At 37.4% G+C, this 20,139-nt stretch overlaps 1 protein-coding gene across 1 annotated transcript; it reads right to left on the reverse strand.

Moving 5' to 3' along the window:
* Window positions 1–1,375: 1,375 nt before the first annotated feature.
* Window positions 1,376–2,308, reverse strand: LOC126689814 (uncharacterized). The gene is made up of 2 exons (XM_050384991.1): window positions 2,016–2,308; window positions 1,376–1,949 (listed from the first exon to the last, which is right to left on the reverse strand). The coding sequence occupies exons 1-2, from the start codon at window positions 2,306–2,308 to the stop codon at window positions 1,376–1,378; spliced, it is 867 nt and encodes a 288-aa protein (XP_050240948.1).
* Between the last annotated feature and the right edge of the window lie 17,831 nt (window positions 2,309–20,139).

The raw sequence follows: 20,139 nt of genomic DNA on the forward strand, positions 1-20,139 counted from the left end.
GTGACTGAGAGGTACATAAACAAATCCTCCCCTGGCTCCGGGGCCGTCAACCTTGGTGCCTTTGCCAAGTATTCCTTCAGCTCTCGAAAAGCCTCATCACATCCCTCGTCCCAATGAAACCCCTTCCACTTCTTTAGAAGTTGATAAAATGGCCGGCAGCGATCGGCGAATTTGGAGATGAATCGGTTTAGGGCGGCTAACATCCCGGTAAGCACTTGCACTTCCTTGGAATTGCTTGGTGGTCTGAGACGGTTTACGGCTTCTATTTGGTCGGGGTTAGCCTCTATTCCCCGAGTAGAGATCAGATAACCCAGGAACTTGCCAGCCCCCACACCGAAAGTGCACTTCTCGACATTCAGGCGCAATTTATGCCACCATAGTATCTCGAATACTCCCCGGAGGTCTTCCGTATGCTGTGACTCTCTTTTGATTTTTACCACCATGTCGTCAATATATACTTCAACCGTGCATCCAATTTTTTCTCGGAATATTCTCGTCATCATCCGTTGGTACGTGGCTTCGGCGTTCTTCAATCCAAACGGCATGACTTCGTAATGATAGTTTGCACTCGGGGAGATAAATGCTGTCTTTTCTCGGTCCTCGGGTGCCAAGGCAATCTGGTGGTAACCCTGGAAAGCATCCAGGAAACTCATCCTCAGGTGCCCATACGTGGCGTCTACTAGTTGGTCAATCTTGGGCATTGGGAACGGATCCTTGGGACACGCCTTGTTCAAGTCTGTGAAGTCCACACAAACCTTCCATTTACCGTTCTTCTTCTTCACTACAACTGTATTTGCTAGCCATCTTGGGAAGAATATTTCTCTTATCACTCCGGCTTCTTCAGCTGCTGGACCTCCAAGTTTACTGCGTCGACATGTTCCTTTGACGCTCTTCTTGGTTTTTGCTTCTTCGGGGGAAATGATGGGTCCACGTTGAGTTTGTGGACAATGAACTCGGGGTCTATGCCGGGCACTTCATACGGGCTCCAGGCAAAAACGTCTACGTTCTGCAAAAGGAACAACAACATCTCTACCTTTTCCTGGTCATTCATACTTATACCTATCTGGAAATACCTGTCAGTATCTGGAAAAATTCTGACCTTCAATACCTCCTCGGCCACGTCCGCCCTCGTTTCCCCTCGAGGCTTCTGTAATTGCTATGAAGTTTCTTTCTCGGTCTGCTCCGCTTGTCCGAGCTGTTCACTTTTCCACCTGATCGCGACGACAAGACACTGCCTCGCCACTTGTTGGTTCCCTCTCACCTCGGCGACTCCATACTCAGTGGGAAATTTTACTTTCACGTGGAGGGTGGACGGAACAGCCTTCATTGCGTGAATCCACGGCCTCCCCAGGATTGCGGTATATGGTGAGAATGATCAGACTACTATAAAGGTCACTATAACTCCCTTGCCTTCCATGTCCACCAGGAGAGAGATTTGTCCCTCGGGAATCACGACTCTCCCGTCAAATGAGACCAGCGGCGTGTCATATTTCGCCAAATCCTGGGTCTTCAATCTGAGCCCTTCGAACAGGTCTGGGTACATGACGTCAGCCCCGCTTCCTTGGTCTATCATTACCCTCTTCACCAGGAACCTGCTTATCCGAGCCGTCACCACCAGTGCATCGTCATGAGGTTGGACCGTCCCTTCCAAATCGTCTTCTCCAAATGAGATGGTCAGCCGTTCAACTTTCTTCTTCTTCTCGGCTGAATCTCTTTCCGTGCAAGCCACTGTCAATACCCTTTTTGCTGCTGCCGTTCCTCTCGGTGCAGCGTGAATGACTTCGATCACCCCCAGTGGTGGCGGGAGGGGGTTCCTTTTCTGTTGGACGCCTTGGCCGGCTTCTCGGTCATTGGAGTCTACTACAAACTCTTTCAGGTACCCTGCCTTTACTAGCTGCCCGAGGTGATCTTTTAGTACCCGACACTGCTCGGTGGTGTGCCCTTTGTCTCTATGGTATGTGCAGTATAGGTTTTGGTTCCTCCGAGATGGGTCGCCCCCCATTTTGTTTGGCCACCTGAAGAATAACTCGTTCTTGATCCGATCTAAGATTTTGTGCACGGGCTCTTTGAACGCCACATTAACTCCTTCAATTGGCACCTCTGGTTCCTGCATTCTGAAGTCTTTTTTGGGTCTTGCCGGCACAACGCCTTGCCGAGATCTCCCGAGTAACGGAGCTTTCCCCTTGTTCTGCAGCCGATCGTCCTCCAGACGTTTGTACTCCTCTATGCGTCTCATAAGTTGCCTCATATCCTCGGGAGGTCTTTTCGTCAATGACTCCCGTAATTCAGAGTCTTCAGGGAGCCCCATCCTGAAGGTGCTTGCCGCAATTTTCTCATTTCCTCCACCAATCTCGTTGTAGAGTTCCCAGTACCGGCTGGCATAACTCCGAAGGGTTTCTCCGACCCTCATCTTTATGGAAAGTAGCGCGTTTACCGGCTGTTGCACTCGGCTGCATGTCACGAATCTACTGCCGAACTCTTGAATCAGCTCAGCGAAGCTACGAATGGAGCCTTTTCGTAACTTATTGAACCATCTCAGGGCCGTTGAGCCGAGACTGGAGGGGAATACCTTACACATCAACGCATCATTGTGTGCATGCAAGGACATCATGTGGATGTAATGACTGACATGCTCCACAGGGTCTGTCTTCCCCTCGTAGGAATTGAATGGCGGTCATGTAAATCTGCTCGGCATAGGGGCCCATTCAATCTCATCGGAGAACGGTGACCGGGCAGCCATTCGTAAGGCTCGGCTCAAGGCGTCCATGGCAGCATTGTGGGGCTGCCGTTCCTCCGGTGATTCTGACCCTCGGTCATCGTATCCATGTGACCGTGAATGGTCCCGGTGATGACGTGTCTCTCGGGAGTGCCGGTGTGACTCTTGAGAGCGTGATCGGTTTTGGAATCGTTGCGTACCAGATCGACTGGAGCCCTCCTCGCCCCAATTTCTCCTTTGCCGGAGGTTACGATTCCTTTCTTGGCGTCGACCCCTTGCTTCCAGCTCTAGATCCATTACCAGTCTGCGCAACTGCTCCAATTCTCGGTCTCTATCATCATACTGCCTATGCGCCGAGACACCCGAAACCGTTCGGTGGGTCTGATCGGACCCTTCTCCCAATCCGAACATTTCCTCTCCTCTGGGGTGCTCCCTATCCTCCTGCCGTTTCTGCCTTCTCTCCCTCCACGTCGATCCCCGAGAAGATCCTATGGAACTGCTCGGCGCACGCCCTCCCGAACGCTCCTCGGACATTTCCCTTGTTTAAGTCTCAGTTGAACCACAGTTTCGTAGGAGAGCCCCACGGTGGACGCCAATTATGGGGACCAGAGATGAGGCTGTTGGGTTTGAACTCACTTGGGCTCACAATTTATTTGTAGAGTGGGCTTCACGATTTCCTACTCTGGGTCGTTCTCGGCAGAGAGACTCAAAGCAATATTCGTTCTTTCTTCCTCCTTGATTGTTTCTCTCTCTTTTTTTCTGAACCCCTTCCCCTTCCCAAACTTCTGCTATTTATAGCTAAGGTTAGTGGGGAGATTATGATTACAGCCACCGCTAGTGCTATTGAAGGTCCAATATTATCTACTTTAAGTGGGTGTTTAGGTGAAAGTGGGATGCAACAATTATGGCCTTGGAACTTGGTTCCAGCTTAGTCGATTGTGCTCGGTTATGCAGTTTCCCGAGCATTTCATGATTTTCCCGGACACGGTTCATATGCTTGTTCGGGAAAGCTTATGTCGAACACTTCTAAGGATTCAAGACCCAAAACTTGTTTTTACGTGAAGGCAGTTTCAAGAAGGGCTTAAGGCAATGGTGCTGTTCCAGGGCCCATATGGGTCTTGGGATCTCGGTGCCATACAATAAGTATTTAATTGTATAAGTACAATCAATTATGAAATATATAATTTCTTAGATCATAAAGAATTTCATATCGATAGAGGGAAACACCCCGATACCCTAGTATTTACATTATTGATTTAAATCAGTTTTTATTATTATTCTTGTTAACAATCACCAAGCAAAAGTATTTTTCTTCTTTACCCAAATTTTTGTTTAATTATATTGTCTTTGAATCTATCCTACTCCTTGTGGTTCGACCTCAATACTTCGAGAATTATATTACTACGATCTCCTACACTTGGGAGTGAGTAAGCAGAAATCCCCTTTTCTGATCTAGCCACTTTAAGATCAAGGAAGTACTTCAAGTTTCCAAGGTCTTTGAGCTCAAACTCTTTATCCAAAAAGACCTTAAGTTCTTCAACAGCTTGGACATCATTACTTGCAACAAGGATATCATCAATATAAACTAGCAGTGCTATGAAGGAATCATTACACTTCTTAGTGAACAAAAAGTAATCAGACTTAGACTGTGTGAACCCATACTTCAGGATAATTGTTGAAAACTTAGAGTATCACTATCTTGAGGCTTGTTTAAGTCCATATAAGGACTTGTTGAGATTGCAAACTAGATAATCCCCCTTGCTGTGAAAACCCTAAGGCAGCTGCATGTAAATTTCTTCATGAAGCAAGACATTGTTCACATCAAGCTAAACCAAATGCCAACCTCTCACAGCAGATATAACAAGCAATGTTTTGACAATGGTCATTTTAGCCATAGGGGAAAAAGTTTCTGTGAAGTCCAACCCTTCCTGTTGAGTAAAACCCTTAACAACTAGTCTTGTTTTGTATCTTTCCACTGACCCATCTGCCTTATACTTCACTCTATACACCTACTTGCATCCAATAACTCTCTTATTTGGAGGTAAGGGAATAAGAGTCCAGGTGTTGTTAGACTCCAAGGTAGCAATCTTAGCAGCTAAGGCATCCTGCCACTTAGGGTCTTTGACAGCCTCATGGTAAAACTTGGGCTCAAGAACATTAGTAATAAGGGAAAAAAATGAGCATAGGATGATGACAGTTTGGAGGAATCAAGGTATTGTGAAATTTTAAAATACTCGCAAGTGTACGAACCGTATCGAAGTATAGTTGGACAAGAACGAGGTCGAACCCACAGGGACTTGTATGAACGTAGGAAAATTAATTAAACCTTAACCAAATTAATCCTAATCTAGTTTAAATAAAAATTGGTTGGTTACAATAAAATAAACTAAGCAAATAATAAAATTAAGCAAATAGTTAAACTAAGAAAAATATATAAAGCAATAAAAAGATGTAAACAATCAAGAGAAAGGAATTAAGGTTTTGGAATACGCCTTGTAAGTTATATCAGCATATATTTATGATCATTAATTTTTCCCAACTTACTACATGATAATCTAGAAATCAATCTTGCTATCATGGAAAATATCATCATTTAAACCCTTATTTTAAAAATCAAAAGCATGTTCTTCTTCGCTTCTTAAGTATAAAACCAAATCATCAATTGTATCCGTAGCCAAACAAATCACAAGCTATATCCAATTCTAAAAATCAAATCATAAATTAAATCCATTGACAGACAAATCACAAGCGATATCCAATTTTATAATCAAGAATTAATAAACCAAACATTCAATTAATTTAGACAAATCCTAAATCATGAGAAAAACATGATTGAACTCATATCTAGAATCCCATCTTAGTCAATTGATATGAAGCAAGAACAATTTAAATCATTAAAGAACAATTATTGTGGAAAAAATCAAATCACATAAATATTACTGTTAATCCTTAACAAAGTTTCATCCTCAACCCTAATTATAAATTTAGCTACTCATGGTAATTGAAGGAAAACACAAAAATAAAATACTAAACATTAAACTAGACAAATAAAATAAAACTAACTGTCATGGAAGAAAACCAAAGAAGTAGCCGCACTCTCTATGTACAGCCCCCAGCCCTAGCACTAGCCTCCGCCTCCCTGAATTTTGCCCTAAAGAGCCCTTAAATAGTTCAAGGAATCCTATTACAAGTTGAATTCTCGTTTGGAGGAAATCCCAGATTTTTATGCTTCACTTAACCAACAGTTTTGGCCCATTTAACTTCATAATTTGGACTTTTGGTAAACTACAAAGTTGTAGCCCTTTAAGTTAACGTTCCATCCCAACTTGAATCATCTCGATTGGACATATGACCCGAAAGTTATACTAAAAATACTAACTGATGTGTAGTCTGGAATCCTAATCCGAATTGGACCTGGATTTGGAGCAAATTTCCTTTGATTCCTTGCTCCAATTGAACTTAAATTTAATTGGGTTGGTCTTTTCTTGAATTCATGCCTGGCTGAATGTAAGTTGGCTTGATTCAATTGGCCTAGCCCCACTTTGCATGTAAAGCCCTTTTTACCTACAACACAAAGATATTATATAATTAGTCACAAAATAACATAAAAGTAAGGCTAAATATGTAGATATGTGAGTACTTTATTGTATATATTTCATGCACATCAAATACCCCCAAACCTACATTTTGCTAGTCCTTGAGCAAAACAAATAAAGAGTAAAACAAAACAAAGAAATTAAAAAACAAAGAAAAAGGAAATCCTAACTAATCCACTTTCGCTGGAATTTTCGATTGCATTTAGCGTATGCAACAAGCCTTTAAACCCCTAGCTTACACTAGTGGACGAGTTGTAGTCTCGTGAGGGTTTACAGGGAATATACCCACAAAATTCTGAGAATGAATACTAAAAAAAACAAATAAATAAATAACTAAACAAAACAAAGAAAATCATTTTTTTTTTCAATTGCCTTTTGCAAAGAGGATTAGTTGAAGTTCAAAAACACTACAAATGCTAAAGAAATTTCTCATGCCATCAAAACTCAATGTGAGTGAGAAGTGGTAGCCAACCCAAACATACTCTTAGTTTTAGAATAAACTTGACTCAAATCTCTATTTGAAAGTATGTTTCAACTCAAATCTTTCCGGTGTTATCACTCAACAATTGAAATCACTCTGAAATGGGGTGTAACACTCTCAACAGTATATGTGAGCGGAAAAATGTAAGCAAAATCAAACACCTCACATATAAATCACATGAAAAACGCTTAATCAAGAAAGAACAAGTAGTCTCATGAAAGGATGCCAAAAATATTCATACCACACCTTTTTCTTCTCAGTCATATCAATATCTGAATTACACAATCTTCAAGATCAAATAAGGACTTTATTAGGACGTAATGTAAGGTAAAAGCAAAGGGAATGAAATAAAAATGGGTGAAGGTAAATAATAAGAAGTGTTTTCAAGATTTGTCGGAATGTCAACTCTTTTTGGAATTTCCATTCAACAATTTTTTTTTGACTCTTCTTCTTCAAAGCAGTACTCCTTCCTTACATTTCACTTCTCAAAATTTGATGAGAACCCTTTTTATTTTCTTCTTTTTGACACTTTTCTTTTTTTTTTTTGAATTTTTTTGAATTTTTTCTTCTTCTTTGAATTCTCACACAAACCACCACATTGAAACAAACTGATCAAATTCCATCTTGAAACACTATGGATAAGGGATTTAAGAAAGAAAGGCTAATTAAAAGGCTCAACGGGGTGACTAGGGATAATGTATCAAGAAAGAAAAAGAAAAACACATATATGGCTCAAAGTAGACAAAAATGGCCTAATCTCATCTCTCAAAGACTAGTATAGTTCATTTAACATCAATGACTTCAAAAGATTCAAGTGTAGCATAAAATTAAATTATTTTTTTCTTGGCCAAAAGAAAGAATAATGAGACTACAACAAGGGAAACATGTTACGCACTTCCAAATGAATTTTAAGATTAAAAACAATAAATGACCCTCCAAAAATAATGATTGGCTCAAAACTCACAAGGGTTACAGTCTCCACATTGTTATCATCAAGATTTTCTAATCATTTTTATCCTTCAACAACAAGTTGTGTCTGAGTGGCTATGTGCATGTGCAATGAATTGAGCATGAAAGCAATGAAATTCTTTAAGCAAGAGTAGTATAATGAACTCAAAACATAAACCTCAGCTAGGCAAAAGATTTTTTTTTTTTTTTTTTTTTTTTTTTTAACACAACAAAACAAAAAGATAGAAATCTATGTACATCCCCCCCAAACCTAAATCAAACATTGTCCTCAATGTTAAAAATGATACTCTCAAATATATGTCTTGAATGAAAAGAGAGCAAAATATTAATATGCAGCATGAGAACCAAGTAGAAACAAGTAAGGTAAGGAGAAGGAGGAGACGTACCTTGATCAAGCTGATTGTTATAAATTTTAATTTCTGTCAAATATTAGCTAGAACAAAAGAAGATAAAATGAAACAAGAAAATAAACACAAAGATTAATCTATAACCAGAAAATAAATAAGATTTTTTTTTTTTTTTTTTGCAAAAAGATTTAACACAATTGGATCCAAACCCCAACAACACCATGGAGATAAATAATTCATATTATGAATGCTCTCAATCGTTTAATCATCAACTTGTCGTTCAGCTCAATCTTCTTCTTTCTTTACTCTCTTTTGTTCTTTCTTCCTTTTCTAATCTTTACAACCTTGATAGAGCTCTCATACGAGATGACCAGAAAGAGCTTATAGAAGTGATTTGCAAGCGAGAACAACCTATACATTTGGCTAGCGAGATTGATTTGAAAGCAATGGTCAAAGCACTACACTTTGCATTTGAGATTGGCATTCAAGATGTTCTTGTGGAGAGTGATTTAGCAAAAGTAGTAAAGGCTATGAAGACAAAGGATGCAAACCTCACTAGCAATGGATGCATGGTTGACAAAGGCAAGGCTATACTAACTTGCTTCAGAAGTCAGAACTGTTGGCACAAGAAGACTATAACCACTTGGCACAAAGAAAAGATAACCAATAGGTATAATCATGACTTTTATAAATCCTAAGAATCCACAACAAAAGAGAACTAAAAACTGAGATAGTACAAAACAATTCAACATTTGCATATTTTTTCAATAAGAAATGGAGAATTTAAAAGTCTCTTACTCTTACATGATTTGTTTGACCCTTTGAGTTGACTTGACATGATACAATGGCGAGTTGAGTTTTGGTTGACCTATTTTTCCCCCATAAAACATTAGACCCAAAACTATAGTATTTGCTTGTAGTCTATAGATGCTTATAAGACTATTTAAAGTTGATCACATATATATATATATATATATATATATTTTTTTTTTTTGTCGTTCTATCACATTTAAAATTATACTTTCTAACATGTTTTAAATAAATATGCTCATTTTTATTACTTCAACTAATGTTATTTTAGGTTTTTGTTAACCTTTTTTCATTCCCTTTACTAGAATCAATTCAGTCTTACTCACTAGTGCATTAATTGCTCATGCAAACATGACTAAACCATTTCAAGTGATCCTCCTTCATCTTTTTAACATTGACAATTAGGCGTTTCTTTAATTAAATTTTTTCATTTTGTGTCATATATTTCTTGTATTTTTACTTATCCATCTTAATATTATTCATTTCAATTATGTTCATTTTATGAGCATGTTTCTTATTAGCTTGGTAATCAATACCATAGAGTGTGATTTGTCTTATAACAATTCTATAATTTTTTTCCTTTTAACTTAGGGTGTGTTTGTTTGGAGGTGAAATAGGGTGGATGGAAAATTTTGGAGAGAAAATGGGAAGGACAACTTTTTGAAGTGTGTTTGGTTCGGTGGGGAGGAAGGAAAATAAGTAGTGGGATCCAAGTGTTTTCTCCCCTAACCCACCAAAAAGTTTTCTTCCCAAAATGGAAAGAAAATTCAAGGAAAAAATTGGGCATCATTTTTGGACAAAAATGCTCATGTGCAGTTGCACATAGGCTTGTCCATGTTGCTCTTCTTCATTTTTTTTTTTTTTTTGTGTTTTTTTGTTTTTGTTTTTGTTTTTTTTTTTTGTTTAGATGTGATTTTTTTTTTCTAGACATGATTTTTATTTTTAATAAATTTAGGGGATTGATTTTTTTTTTTTTTGGTTGTTTATCCCTTTTTTGGTTTTAATTGGGCATCATTTTTTGACAAGGATATATGCATAAATTTATATAAAATTACTTTTTCTATCCTTTCACTTTTTCATTTCCAAACAAACAAAAAGGAGAAAAATTAAAATCTTTTCTATTTTCCCACTTTTTCATCCTCTCACCATTTTTTATCCTTCCACTTTTCTACCCCTCCAACCAAACAGACCTTAAGGAAGGAGAAAGCAATCAGACCCACAATACTTAAAATAAACTTCCACAATTCTATTAAATTTAATCTCTCTATTGATGTTATTAACAATAATAATCTTTTATATAGGTTATTGCTAAATTCTTCCCTAGAATGAATATGTGTACGTTTGGCATAAGTTTATTTAGTTTCTTGTCGATAATGTGCTTTATAATTATAGAATATGTATTTTATTTGATAAACAATAACGTAATAAATAATTATTATAATAATAAAAGGAATAAATTTTATTAGTATAATAACTATCAAATATAAAATGATAATGCCTAAATAACAAATTATTGTTTTGTAACATACCAATCGTGCTTTAATGAGAATTTTGTATCCTTGGGAGATTGTTGAATAACTCTTTGTACACTATATTTTTAGTGTATCATTGTTCTTATTTGTTATTTTTCTTCATTAGAAAATTTAATGATTGATAAAAATCATGTCAAACTATATATAATGATTGATAAAAGAAGTAAAAAAAAGAAAAAAAAAAAACACTAAATGGATTGACTGCCTTCCTTTATAGGTCAAAGTGTACAACTTTTAATAGTTAGCCATAACTATTTCAGTCAGGAAAAAAAAAAAAAATCAAATTGTTATGAACAATTTATCATCAAATTATATCAAGACTTACTTAATAATAAGCTAAAAAGAAGATTGTTCTCTAAATCAAATTGATAGGATGAAAGCAATATATCACCATTGGAACCCATATCATAAAACACAAAATAATTTAAAAAATCATGTCTAAGCATATTTAATGTGATTCATTCTCAAACCATAATCATATAAATTGGATAAAACTTAAGCATTAGGTTAAACAAAAGACAAAAAATACACAAAACCTATTCAATTTAATGGAAAAAAAATTAGAGTAAACAAATACATACCTGCAAGGTTGTAGGTAGAAAAAGAACCGTATGGTAGGTATTCATTATGAATTATTTGATATATATACACTTCACATTGAAGAAGTTGATATAAACAAAAAATCTAATGTTATTCTAATTTGTAGAAGTGTGAAGCTGAAGTCTAAATCTTAAAAAAAGTGGCATGTAAATAGAATTAGTGTTTTATTTAAACACTAAAAGTAGTTTTTTTTTTTTAAGTGTAGTAATATAATTTAAATACAAAAAAAGGATTAGTTGAAGATTTTGGATTGTAATCAAATTGATATTATTTATCAACTTATAAATTATAATAAGAAAATGATTAGATGAAGAATTTGGATTTTAATCAAATTAAATTTTTTATCAACTTGAAGAAGATAAGAACAGACATATTTATGTCTCTTTTTTTTTTAATCTAAAAAAATTTATTCAATTTGGTGAAATCACTTGGCATAACGCCAATTTCTAAGCTAAACTTTTATTATATAGTATATTATTTACAAGAAGTGAAATCCTTAGGGTTAGAGATATACTAGTCACTGACCTGTGCAATGCACGGGAAAACTATTGAGTATATGAAATATTATTTAATTTTGGTTTATTTACAACAATCATCATATCATAAATGCATAGTATACTTAGAAACATGAGGTAACATTAATAATATACAAATTATTTTATATAATTTTATTATATAATTATTTTATAAAATTTTATATAATAAATTAAGTTCTATCTAGCAAATATTTTAACTCTTTAAGTACTATCCGGCAAATATTGTAACTTTTTTGGGAATGAACATTAAGTGAGCACAATTTTTAATTTATTTTTCTAAGATGTAAATGAATGTTTTGCAAACATAACTTTCGTTGATTTTTGTAAGAATATTTAAACAATTAATTTTTTCTTCTTCTTTGATTGCAAAGTAGGATTTCAATCTCAAAAATTCCTAACCTCCATATAAAAAATTCAGTTGCTAAATAAAAAATATCAATTAATAAAAATTATGATTCTAGTCCTTAGTATCCTCAATTATCCAATAGATGTTGCATTGTTAAAATAACAATTTGTTTTTTCAACAATTATTGTGATTTTGTTGCATGACATACCTAAACGCAAGGCATTAATGATGGAAGATATGTAGCATGCAAGCTATAGAGATATAAATATTTATTAGAAAGTCTCTTTAGAAGAAGTTTATGTTTTTATTTTTGATTACTTGCCTTCGATAAAGATAAAAATAAAATCAATCACCAAAAAGATTTTTTTTTAAAAGTGAATAAGAGAGAAATATAAAAATACAAAATTTTTAATATAATTACATATTACAAAGTTATAATTTATAATATATATATATATATATATATAAGCCAAGAAATAACTAATGAAATTGTGGGGCCGGGGAATTTGTGGTCCCGGCCCACTTTACATTAGGGCCCAAGGCCCAGGCCGAGGAGACCTATTGCTGAGAACGCGTAATGAAAGCCCTAAAAAGGCCCAAGGATGTGGCCGAGGACGATCTCACGCTTAGTATCCCACAAGACACCTAAAGAAGAAGGACGAGTTTAATGTAGGGACAAGACAAGTGAAAAAGCTGCCAATACTGTAATAAAGAACTCTGCGTCTGACAGGTCCATGCTCTTCACCATGCTATTCAACTTTTACGTCTACTCCCAACCACTTTAGGTATGGGCTGATAGGACAAGTCTCCATCCCAGAAAGTAAAACTTACACGTGGACATTGAAAGGGAAGTAACTACTAGTATAAAAGGGAAGAAGAACCAAGGGGAAAGGGGATTCCCCCAGAGGGAGAGGCCCTAAAAAACGGAGGAGGAGAAGAACACTAAGCTCCTCGGACGGGGTCCGAGGACGAAAACCCTATAGGTGACTTTGAAGAAAGGTTTTGTCATTCACGCCAGGCCCATCTTCGTATGAGCTTCCATAAAAACCATGACCAGACCGCTGTCCAGTGACCAAGGTCCAACCTTTCAAGCCCACACTCTACAAATCATATTGTTCGGGCCCTTTACATACGAGCCCAATGTCATTTTTGGGTCGGGAATAATCGTGTCCCTACAATTGGCGCCGTCTGTGGGAAGGCTTGCGCGTTGGTACAGGTGGTGGCGGAGTCAAGCCTTTGTCAAATAAGGGTCTGCGAAAGCTCCTCCATTTCCAGCAATACGCTGTTGTTGTCCCGACATAAATTTCCGTTAGGGGCTACGTCTCGCAGTGTCAATGGCACGGGCAGCTCTAGGAGTTTCCAACGTCAAGCTAACGCCCCCCACCTTGGTCGAGGGGCTAGTCTTTGAAAAAAAAAAAAAAAAAAACTACTTAAAAGAAAAAATACAAGTTTTGGACAGAACCAAGGCCTCGTATGGTACTCGGACTCAAGCCTATGGGAAAACCAACTACTTAAAAGAAAAAATACAAGTTTTGGACAGAACCAAGGCCTCGTATGGTCCTCGGACTCAAGCCTATGGGGAAACCAACTACTTAAAAGAAAAAATACAAGTTTTGGACAGAACCAAGGCCTCGTATGGTCCTCGGACTCAAGCCTATGGGGAAACCAACTACGTAAAAGAAGAAATACAAGTTTTGGATAGAACCAAGACCTCGTATGGTCCTCGGACTCAAGCCTATGGGGAAACCAACTACTTAAAAGAAAAAATACAAGTTTTGGACAGAACCAATGCCTCGTATGGTCCTCGGACTCAAGCCTATGGGGAAACCAACTACTTAAAAGAAAAAATACAAGTTTTGGACAGAACTAAGGCCTCGTATGGTCCTCGGACTCAAGCCTATGGGGAAACCAACTACTTAAAAGAAAAAAATACAAGTTTTAGACAGAACCAAGGCCTCGTATGGTCCTCGGACTCAAGCCTATGGGGAAATCAACTACTTAAAAGAAAAAATATAAGTTTTGGACAGAACCAAGGCCTCGTATGGTCCTCAGACTCAAGCTTATGGGCAAACCAACTACTTAAAAGAAAAAAAAAATACAAGTTTTGGACAGAACCAAGGCCTCGTATGGTCCTCAGACTCAAGCCTATTGGGAAACCAACTACTTAAAAGAAAAAATACAAGTTTTGGACAGAACCAAGGCCTCGTATGGTCCTCGGACTCAAGCCTATAGGGAAACCAACTACTTAAAAGAAAAAATACAAGTTTTGGACAGAACCAAGGCCTCGTATGGTCCTCGGACTCAAGCCTATAGGGAAACAAACTACTTAAAAGAAAAAATACAAGTTTTGGACAGAACTAAGGCCTTGTATGGTTCTCGGACTCAAGCCTATGGGGAAACCAACTACTTAAAAGAAAAAATACAAGTTTTGGACAGAATCAAGGCCTTGTATGGTCCTCGGACTCAAGCCTATGGGGAAACCAACTACTTAAAAGAAAAAATACAAGTTTTGGACAGAACCAAGGCCTTGTATGGTCCTCGGACTCAAGCTTATGGGGAAACCAACTACTTAAAAGAAAAAATATAAGTTTTGGACAGAACCAAGGTCTTGTATGGTTCTCGGACTCAAGCCTATGGGGAAACCAACTACTTGAAAGGAAAAAAAAAAAAAAAAAAGGTTTTAGATAGAACCAAGGCATTGTATGGTCCTCGGACTCAAGCCTATGGGGAACCAACTACCTGAAAGAAAAAATAAAAGTTCTAGACACAATCTGGACATTGTATGGCCCTCAGACTCTACCCCATGGAGGAGTTACCCATTAATAGTTGGGTTAATCCCTAGACCGAATGGAATCCCCAGTTTATCCTCGGATCCTCAATACCAAGGGAACTAATGCGATTGAGATGGGGCCAGGTGTTATCAAAAACACGGCCAAAGTCCCTCACTACTCGGCAACCCACTCGGATGGTTTATTTTGAGTTTCTCATTCTCGGACGGCTGCCTCACGCGCATTACGGAGCACTCAGCTGTTATCTTGGTTAGTCTCATAAGTTTAATCTACTGTGGGTTAGCTTTATTATATTTGATAATGTCGATAAGTTCAAATTAATAGCTTTTTGTTACAAGGTTTCCTGCCCTAAGTATCATTAAAGGAAAATACACATGTAGTACACCCATTCACAAAGTAATTGCTGCAGAAAAGAAAAGTATTTAGAAGGAAACATATTCATCTTTTATTAAGACAAAGAAATAGTACAACGTACAATGAAAGAGCTTGAATAAGCTTATACTAAAAACTAACTACATAAGCAAAAAGAAAAGATACAAGGGAATGAAGAAAAAGCAGAAGAAGAGGTGTAGAGAAGAGAGATGCAGCAGTTCTAAAACGTTGTCTAAGGAAACCATTCCTCAGTACTTTTACATGCCCATAACTCAGGCAGCAAAAGAACCTAACGTGGGTCTAGCACCTTTGAAGAAAAGGTGCAGGGAGCAGGGTATTCGCAGGTGGCCACACCGGAAGTTGATGAGCCTCCATGTTAGCCACGCTCGCGATAGAGCGAATGGCGCTGACGACAGGGAACCCTACTGCTGTCGCACCAAGAATCTGATGCGACCAGTACCCGCTTCGGATTTTGACTGAAAAAGGAGAAGATATCATCCCCACCTTGTAAAAACGGAGGATTGTCTTGAGCCTGTGTCTCCCCCATCCAGACCGCACCACCGTGAGTCTCGGAAGGATCCGGTGCCTCTGGAGCGGGTGTGGTTCTTTCACCCCCACCCGTGCCTCAAACATATTGCTCTAAGGGAGGATTGCACTGGGGATGAAGACTGTGAGTATGGATGAAGGATTAAGAATTTGAAGGGGCCGAGGGGTTTATATGTAAAGGGAGTAACCTCCTATCCTGCCTATATAAAGGGCAAATCGGTGGCATTTAATTTATGCATGTTTCCAAGAAATGCTACAGGCAAGACGGTTTTGGCTCAATTTCCAACACCGTCTGCAACCATAAGATTTGAATATCCTTGTGATGGCGCGCCTCGAGCACTGAAACGTCGAGGACGCCACGTGAGTAAATCTGGAGGGATGTCTCATAATTCGGCACACCTCCCATGCAAATGGATAAACCCCAACATTAATGAAGTGCAGAGTTGGGCAAGCCATGGTTTGGGCCTAACATCACCAAAACCCTCCTCCCCCAACCATGAGGTCGGGTAGTAGGATTTTGAGGGGCTATTGTGGGGCCAGGGAATTTGTGGTCCCGACCCACTTTACATTAGGGCCCAAGGCCCAGGCCGAGGAGACCTATTGCCGAGGACGCGTAATGAAAGCCCTAAAAAGGCCCAAGGATGTGGCCGAGGACGATCTCACGCTCAGTATCCCACAAGACACCTAAAGAAGAAGGACGAGTTTAATGCAGGGACAAGACAAGTGAAAAAGTTGCCAATACTGTAATAAAGAACTCTACGTCTGATAGACCCATGCTCTTCACCATGCTATTCAACTTTTACGTCTATTCCCAACCACTTTAGGTATGGGCTGATAGGACAAGTCTCCATCCTAGAAAGTAAAACTTACACGTGGACATTGAAAGGGAAGTAACTACTAGTATAAAAGGGAAGAAGAACCAAGGGGAAAGGGGATTCCCCCAGAGGGAGAGGCCCTAAAAAACGGAGGAGGAGAAGAACACTAAGCTCCTCTGACGGGGTCCGAGGACGAAAACCCTATAGGTGACTCTGAAGAAAGGTTTTGTCATTCACGCTAGGCCCATCTTCGTATGAGCTTCCATAAAAACCATGACCAGACCGCTGTCCAGTGACCAAGGTCCAACCTTTCAAGCCCACACTCTACAAATCATATTGTTCGGACCCTTTACATACGAGCCCAATGTCATTTTTGGGTCGTGAATAATCGTGTCCCTACAGAAATAATCTTTGAAATTAATATGAACAAAACTCATCACTATGATCATTTAACAATATGAAAGAAAGAACACAAACAAACACATGGGCTATAAAAGTAAAAATCTAAAAGACAAAAGAAAGAAAAGCTACGAAGAGAAATTTACATACCTAGAAGACAGAGTTTGTAGAAACAAAAGAAAGGGCATAGAGGGTTTTCGTGTGGTGCCATCGGTCAAACCAATGATCCGACCAGTGATATCATAAATAATTTAATTAATAATTAAATAATTTAAAAAACAAAGCAAAAATAAAATAACTCATAATATTTATTAAAAATTTATCCAAGGCACATAAATAAGTTTAAGTGAGTATTCAAACCTCATAATACTAAAAAGATTATAAATAATCATATTAACATTACGAAAAAATTTACTTTTATGACAACTTTTGTCTTTATATGTTTTACAATGTAATCAAAAGGAATTAATTGGACTCCAAGATTGAATTGAAGCTTTTTTATTTTAATAAGAAATTCAAGCTATTTTAATGTTTAGATACAAATTGTTCTATGTTTAGAGTAAATATATATTTAATATAATTGATAGTTTTTTTACTAACATCATACAAATTACAAAGTTTTACAAACACAATATGAGAGAGGGAGAGAGAGAGAGTGAGAGAGAGGAAATGATAAAAAGAAAAACACCAAAACCAAAGTGTGGTAGACAATGTATGTGTGGTAAAAATTTATTATTTTATAATATTTTTACCACTCATCAGAGAAAGAGAGAGTGAGAAACCTCTTTGTACCAAAAAAAAAAAAACCGTGAGAGAAAGAGAAAGTGAGAAACCCATTACAATCGGTGAAGACAACACGGTGTGCATCAATCAGTGAGCTCCAAGTCCAGTTTTTTGTGGCCGCTGTCATTGTAGTTGATGCCGACTTAACAAATTTGACTTAAAGACTAAGTGAAGTGTGAAGAAACTTCTTCTTATCATGTTTCCTGAGCTTTTTTTTTTTTTTTTTTTTTTTGCACAATCCTTATGGCTGTCATAGGTAAACAAATCAATATTATATATATAATTTGTTTTTTCCTCATGTTTTCCGCGGGGAAACAATGGAGAGGCTGAGAGAGTGGGACTCGGACTACTTTGCTTTATATGTATAAGAGAGAGTTCTAATGATAATGATAATGATGAGTTTTAGTTTGAGTTGGATTTGTTAGAGAGATAGAATTTCACCCCTTATTAAGTTTGGTTTTTTTTTTTTTTTTTTGGTTTTATTATTATTTTTTTAATATTGTGCTAACTAGGAAAATTGTAGGAGTTTCAAAAGTTTCGGCTTTATATATATATATATATATATATATATAGATTAGTCTAATAACATAGGCCTAAGCTCAATCCTTCTATGTGTACAAGCCCAAGTTTCCTACTTGTAGTAGAAGTCACTAATCTAGAGTTTAGCCTATTATGTATACTCATGTTATGGTCATTGTAATACAAGATTTATACTACACTCTCATATAATAAGATTTCCTCTGTGGATGTAGGCAATGCTCTCTATCGGTGCTAATATTTAACATTAAGGTCCAATTTGGGGGGTTTATATATGGGGTGAACTGGGGAATGATTAAGAACTAATTTGCAGGGTTTTGTTCATTGATGGTGGCTGTGGTGGTTTGACCTCAAACAAACATGCAAGAGATGTACTGAAGCGAGTAAAGTTGTTATTCCCTTGGATTTAAGCCTATCTACATGGGCATGAAGCACCAATCATGTTCTTAATTCAGTGGGTTAAAAAAGAGGGTGAAGAACTGTAAAGAGGAGTTGCTATCTCTACGATAATCACATCTGCAAGCTATTCTGCACATGGAATTTCCTCTTGAAAGTATTAAGCTGCCGTGAATTTATTTATCGTTTGTTTTTGCAATTACTCCAGGCTCCTCTGCCACTAGCTAAGGCAAACCAGACCAAGCGATTAAATTAATTGTTTGCTTTTAATCACAACTTACCTGAGGCTGAGGTTTATTGTCATCAGGCCTCACAAACAAGTGATTCTAGTCTTAAAGCAGCATACAAGCCTCCAAATCCACAGCCTAGTATTTATACACGCCTTCGGCTTCTGTAAGCAAAGTTTTTGTTACTAATGTTAGAACATCCAGCCCAAAAGCTTAAGGTTAGGTGGAGAGGCCCAAACCGAATGTGGCACTCTCTCACAACACACCCTTCTTATGACACAACCACTGAGTTTAAGATATTTCTTCACCATTTCTACAGTGTAAGAAAATGCTACACACAAAATTTGATGCAAAGTAAAGCATGAAACTTCAAATTGAGCACAAGAAAGTCATCCAACAATTATGACAAAGTAATTTAAGAATGCATTATTATATAAATGTAAAGAAAGTTACTCAGCTCTAACTCAAATGACACTTTCTTTATTTGTAAGAACAAGGTGGAAGGTGATGTCATAAGTTCAAAACCCACGGGATGCTTCCATTATTAGAAATTTAGAAGTAAATGTATATGAATTTGAAGAATGGCTATTCTTAAAGTCACCAACTTAAATTGCATTAAAGGAAAGAAGACACATATTACATGTCATGAGCTTGATTATGGATAACTTGAACATTTTTCTCGGCAATCAACGTGTATAAACAAAACAGAGAGAGCATACGAATAGGATTGGAGAATAAGAAGTGCGTAGCTGAAGTAATTAACGAAATCTATGCTATTAGAGGGAATAATCTGTCTATAATCATGGGTTTTATCTCTAACCCAAGAAGAGCTATCAATAGAGAGAGAGGAGCCAGTGATTGATTATATGGCTGTTTTGGTTCCACGCTGCCAGTGCCAGCACACCGCAACGGTCGACCAAAGTGCATGTGTCAATTATTATTGTTTGAGTACTTTGAAGCTCCGGTCGTCCTGTTGAAGTCTACAGACTATGCCAACATTTTGAAAAATTATATGACACGCCTGTCCTATGGAGCACACCACACGTTTGTGAGAGGCTTCCACATGTTTGTGAGAGGCTTGCTCTATAATACGGGCACACCACATGTTTATAAGAGGCGTGCTTTATGGAATGATACATGTGATACCGTCTACAAAGTGTAAAAGAAAAATGGCAAACATCATTCTACTACAAATTTAATTAGAAATACTACCTTCTAGACTTTTTGAAAAGAGAAATAGACAAGAATACATCTAATGCCCTTTGCTTGCTATAAAAAATGACCGGCGGTATTTATTTCACACCTTTTTTTTTATAATCGTATTTATTTCACACCTAATTAT

The sequence above is a fragment of the Quercus robur genome, chromosome 6 (genome assembly GCF_932294415.1).
Source record: "Quercus robur chromosome 6, dhQueRobu3.1, whole genome shotgun sequence".
Classification (NCBI taxonomy): Eukaryota; Viridiplantae; Streptophyta; class Magnoliopsida; order Fagales; family Fagaceae; genus Quercus; species Quercus robur.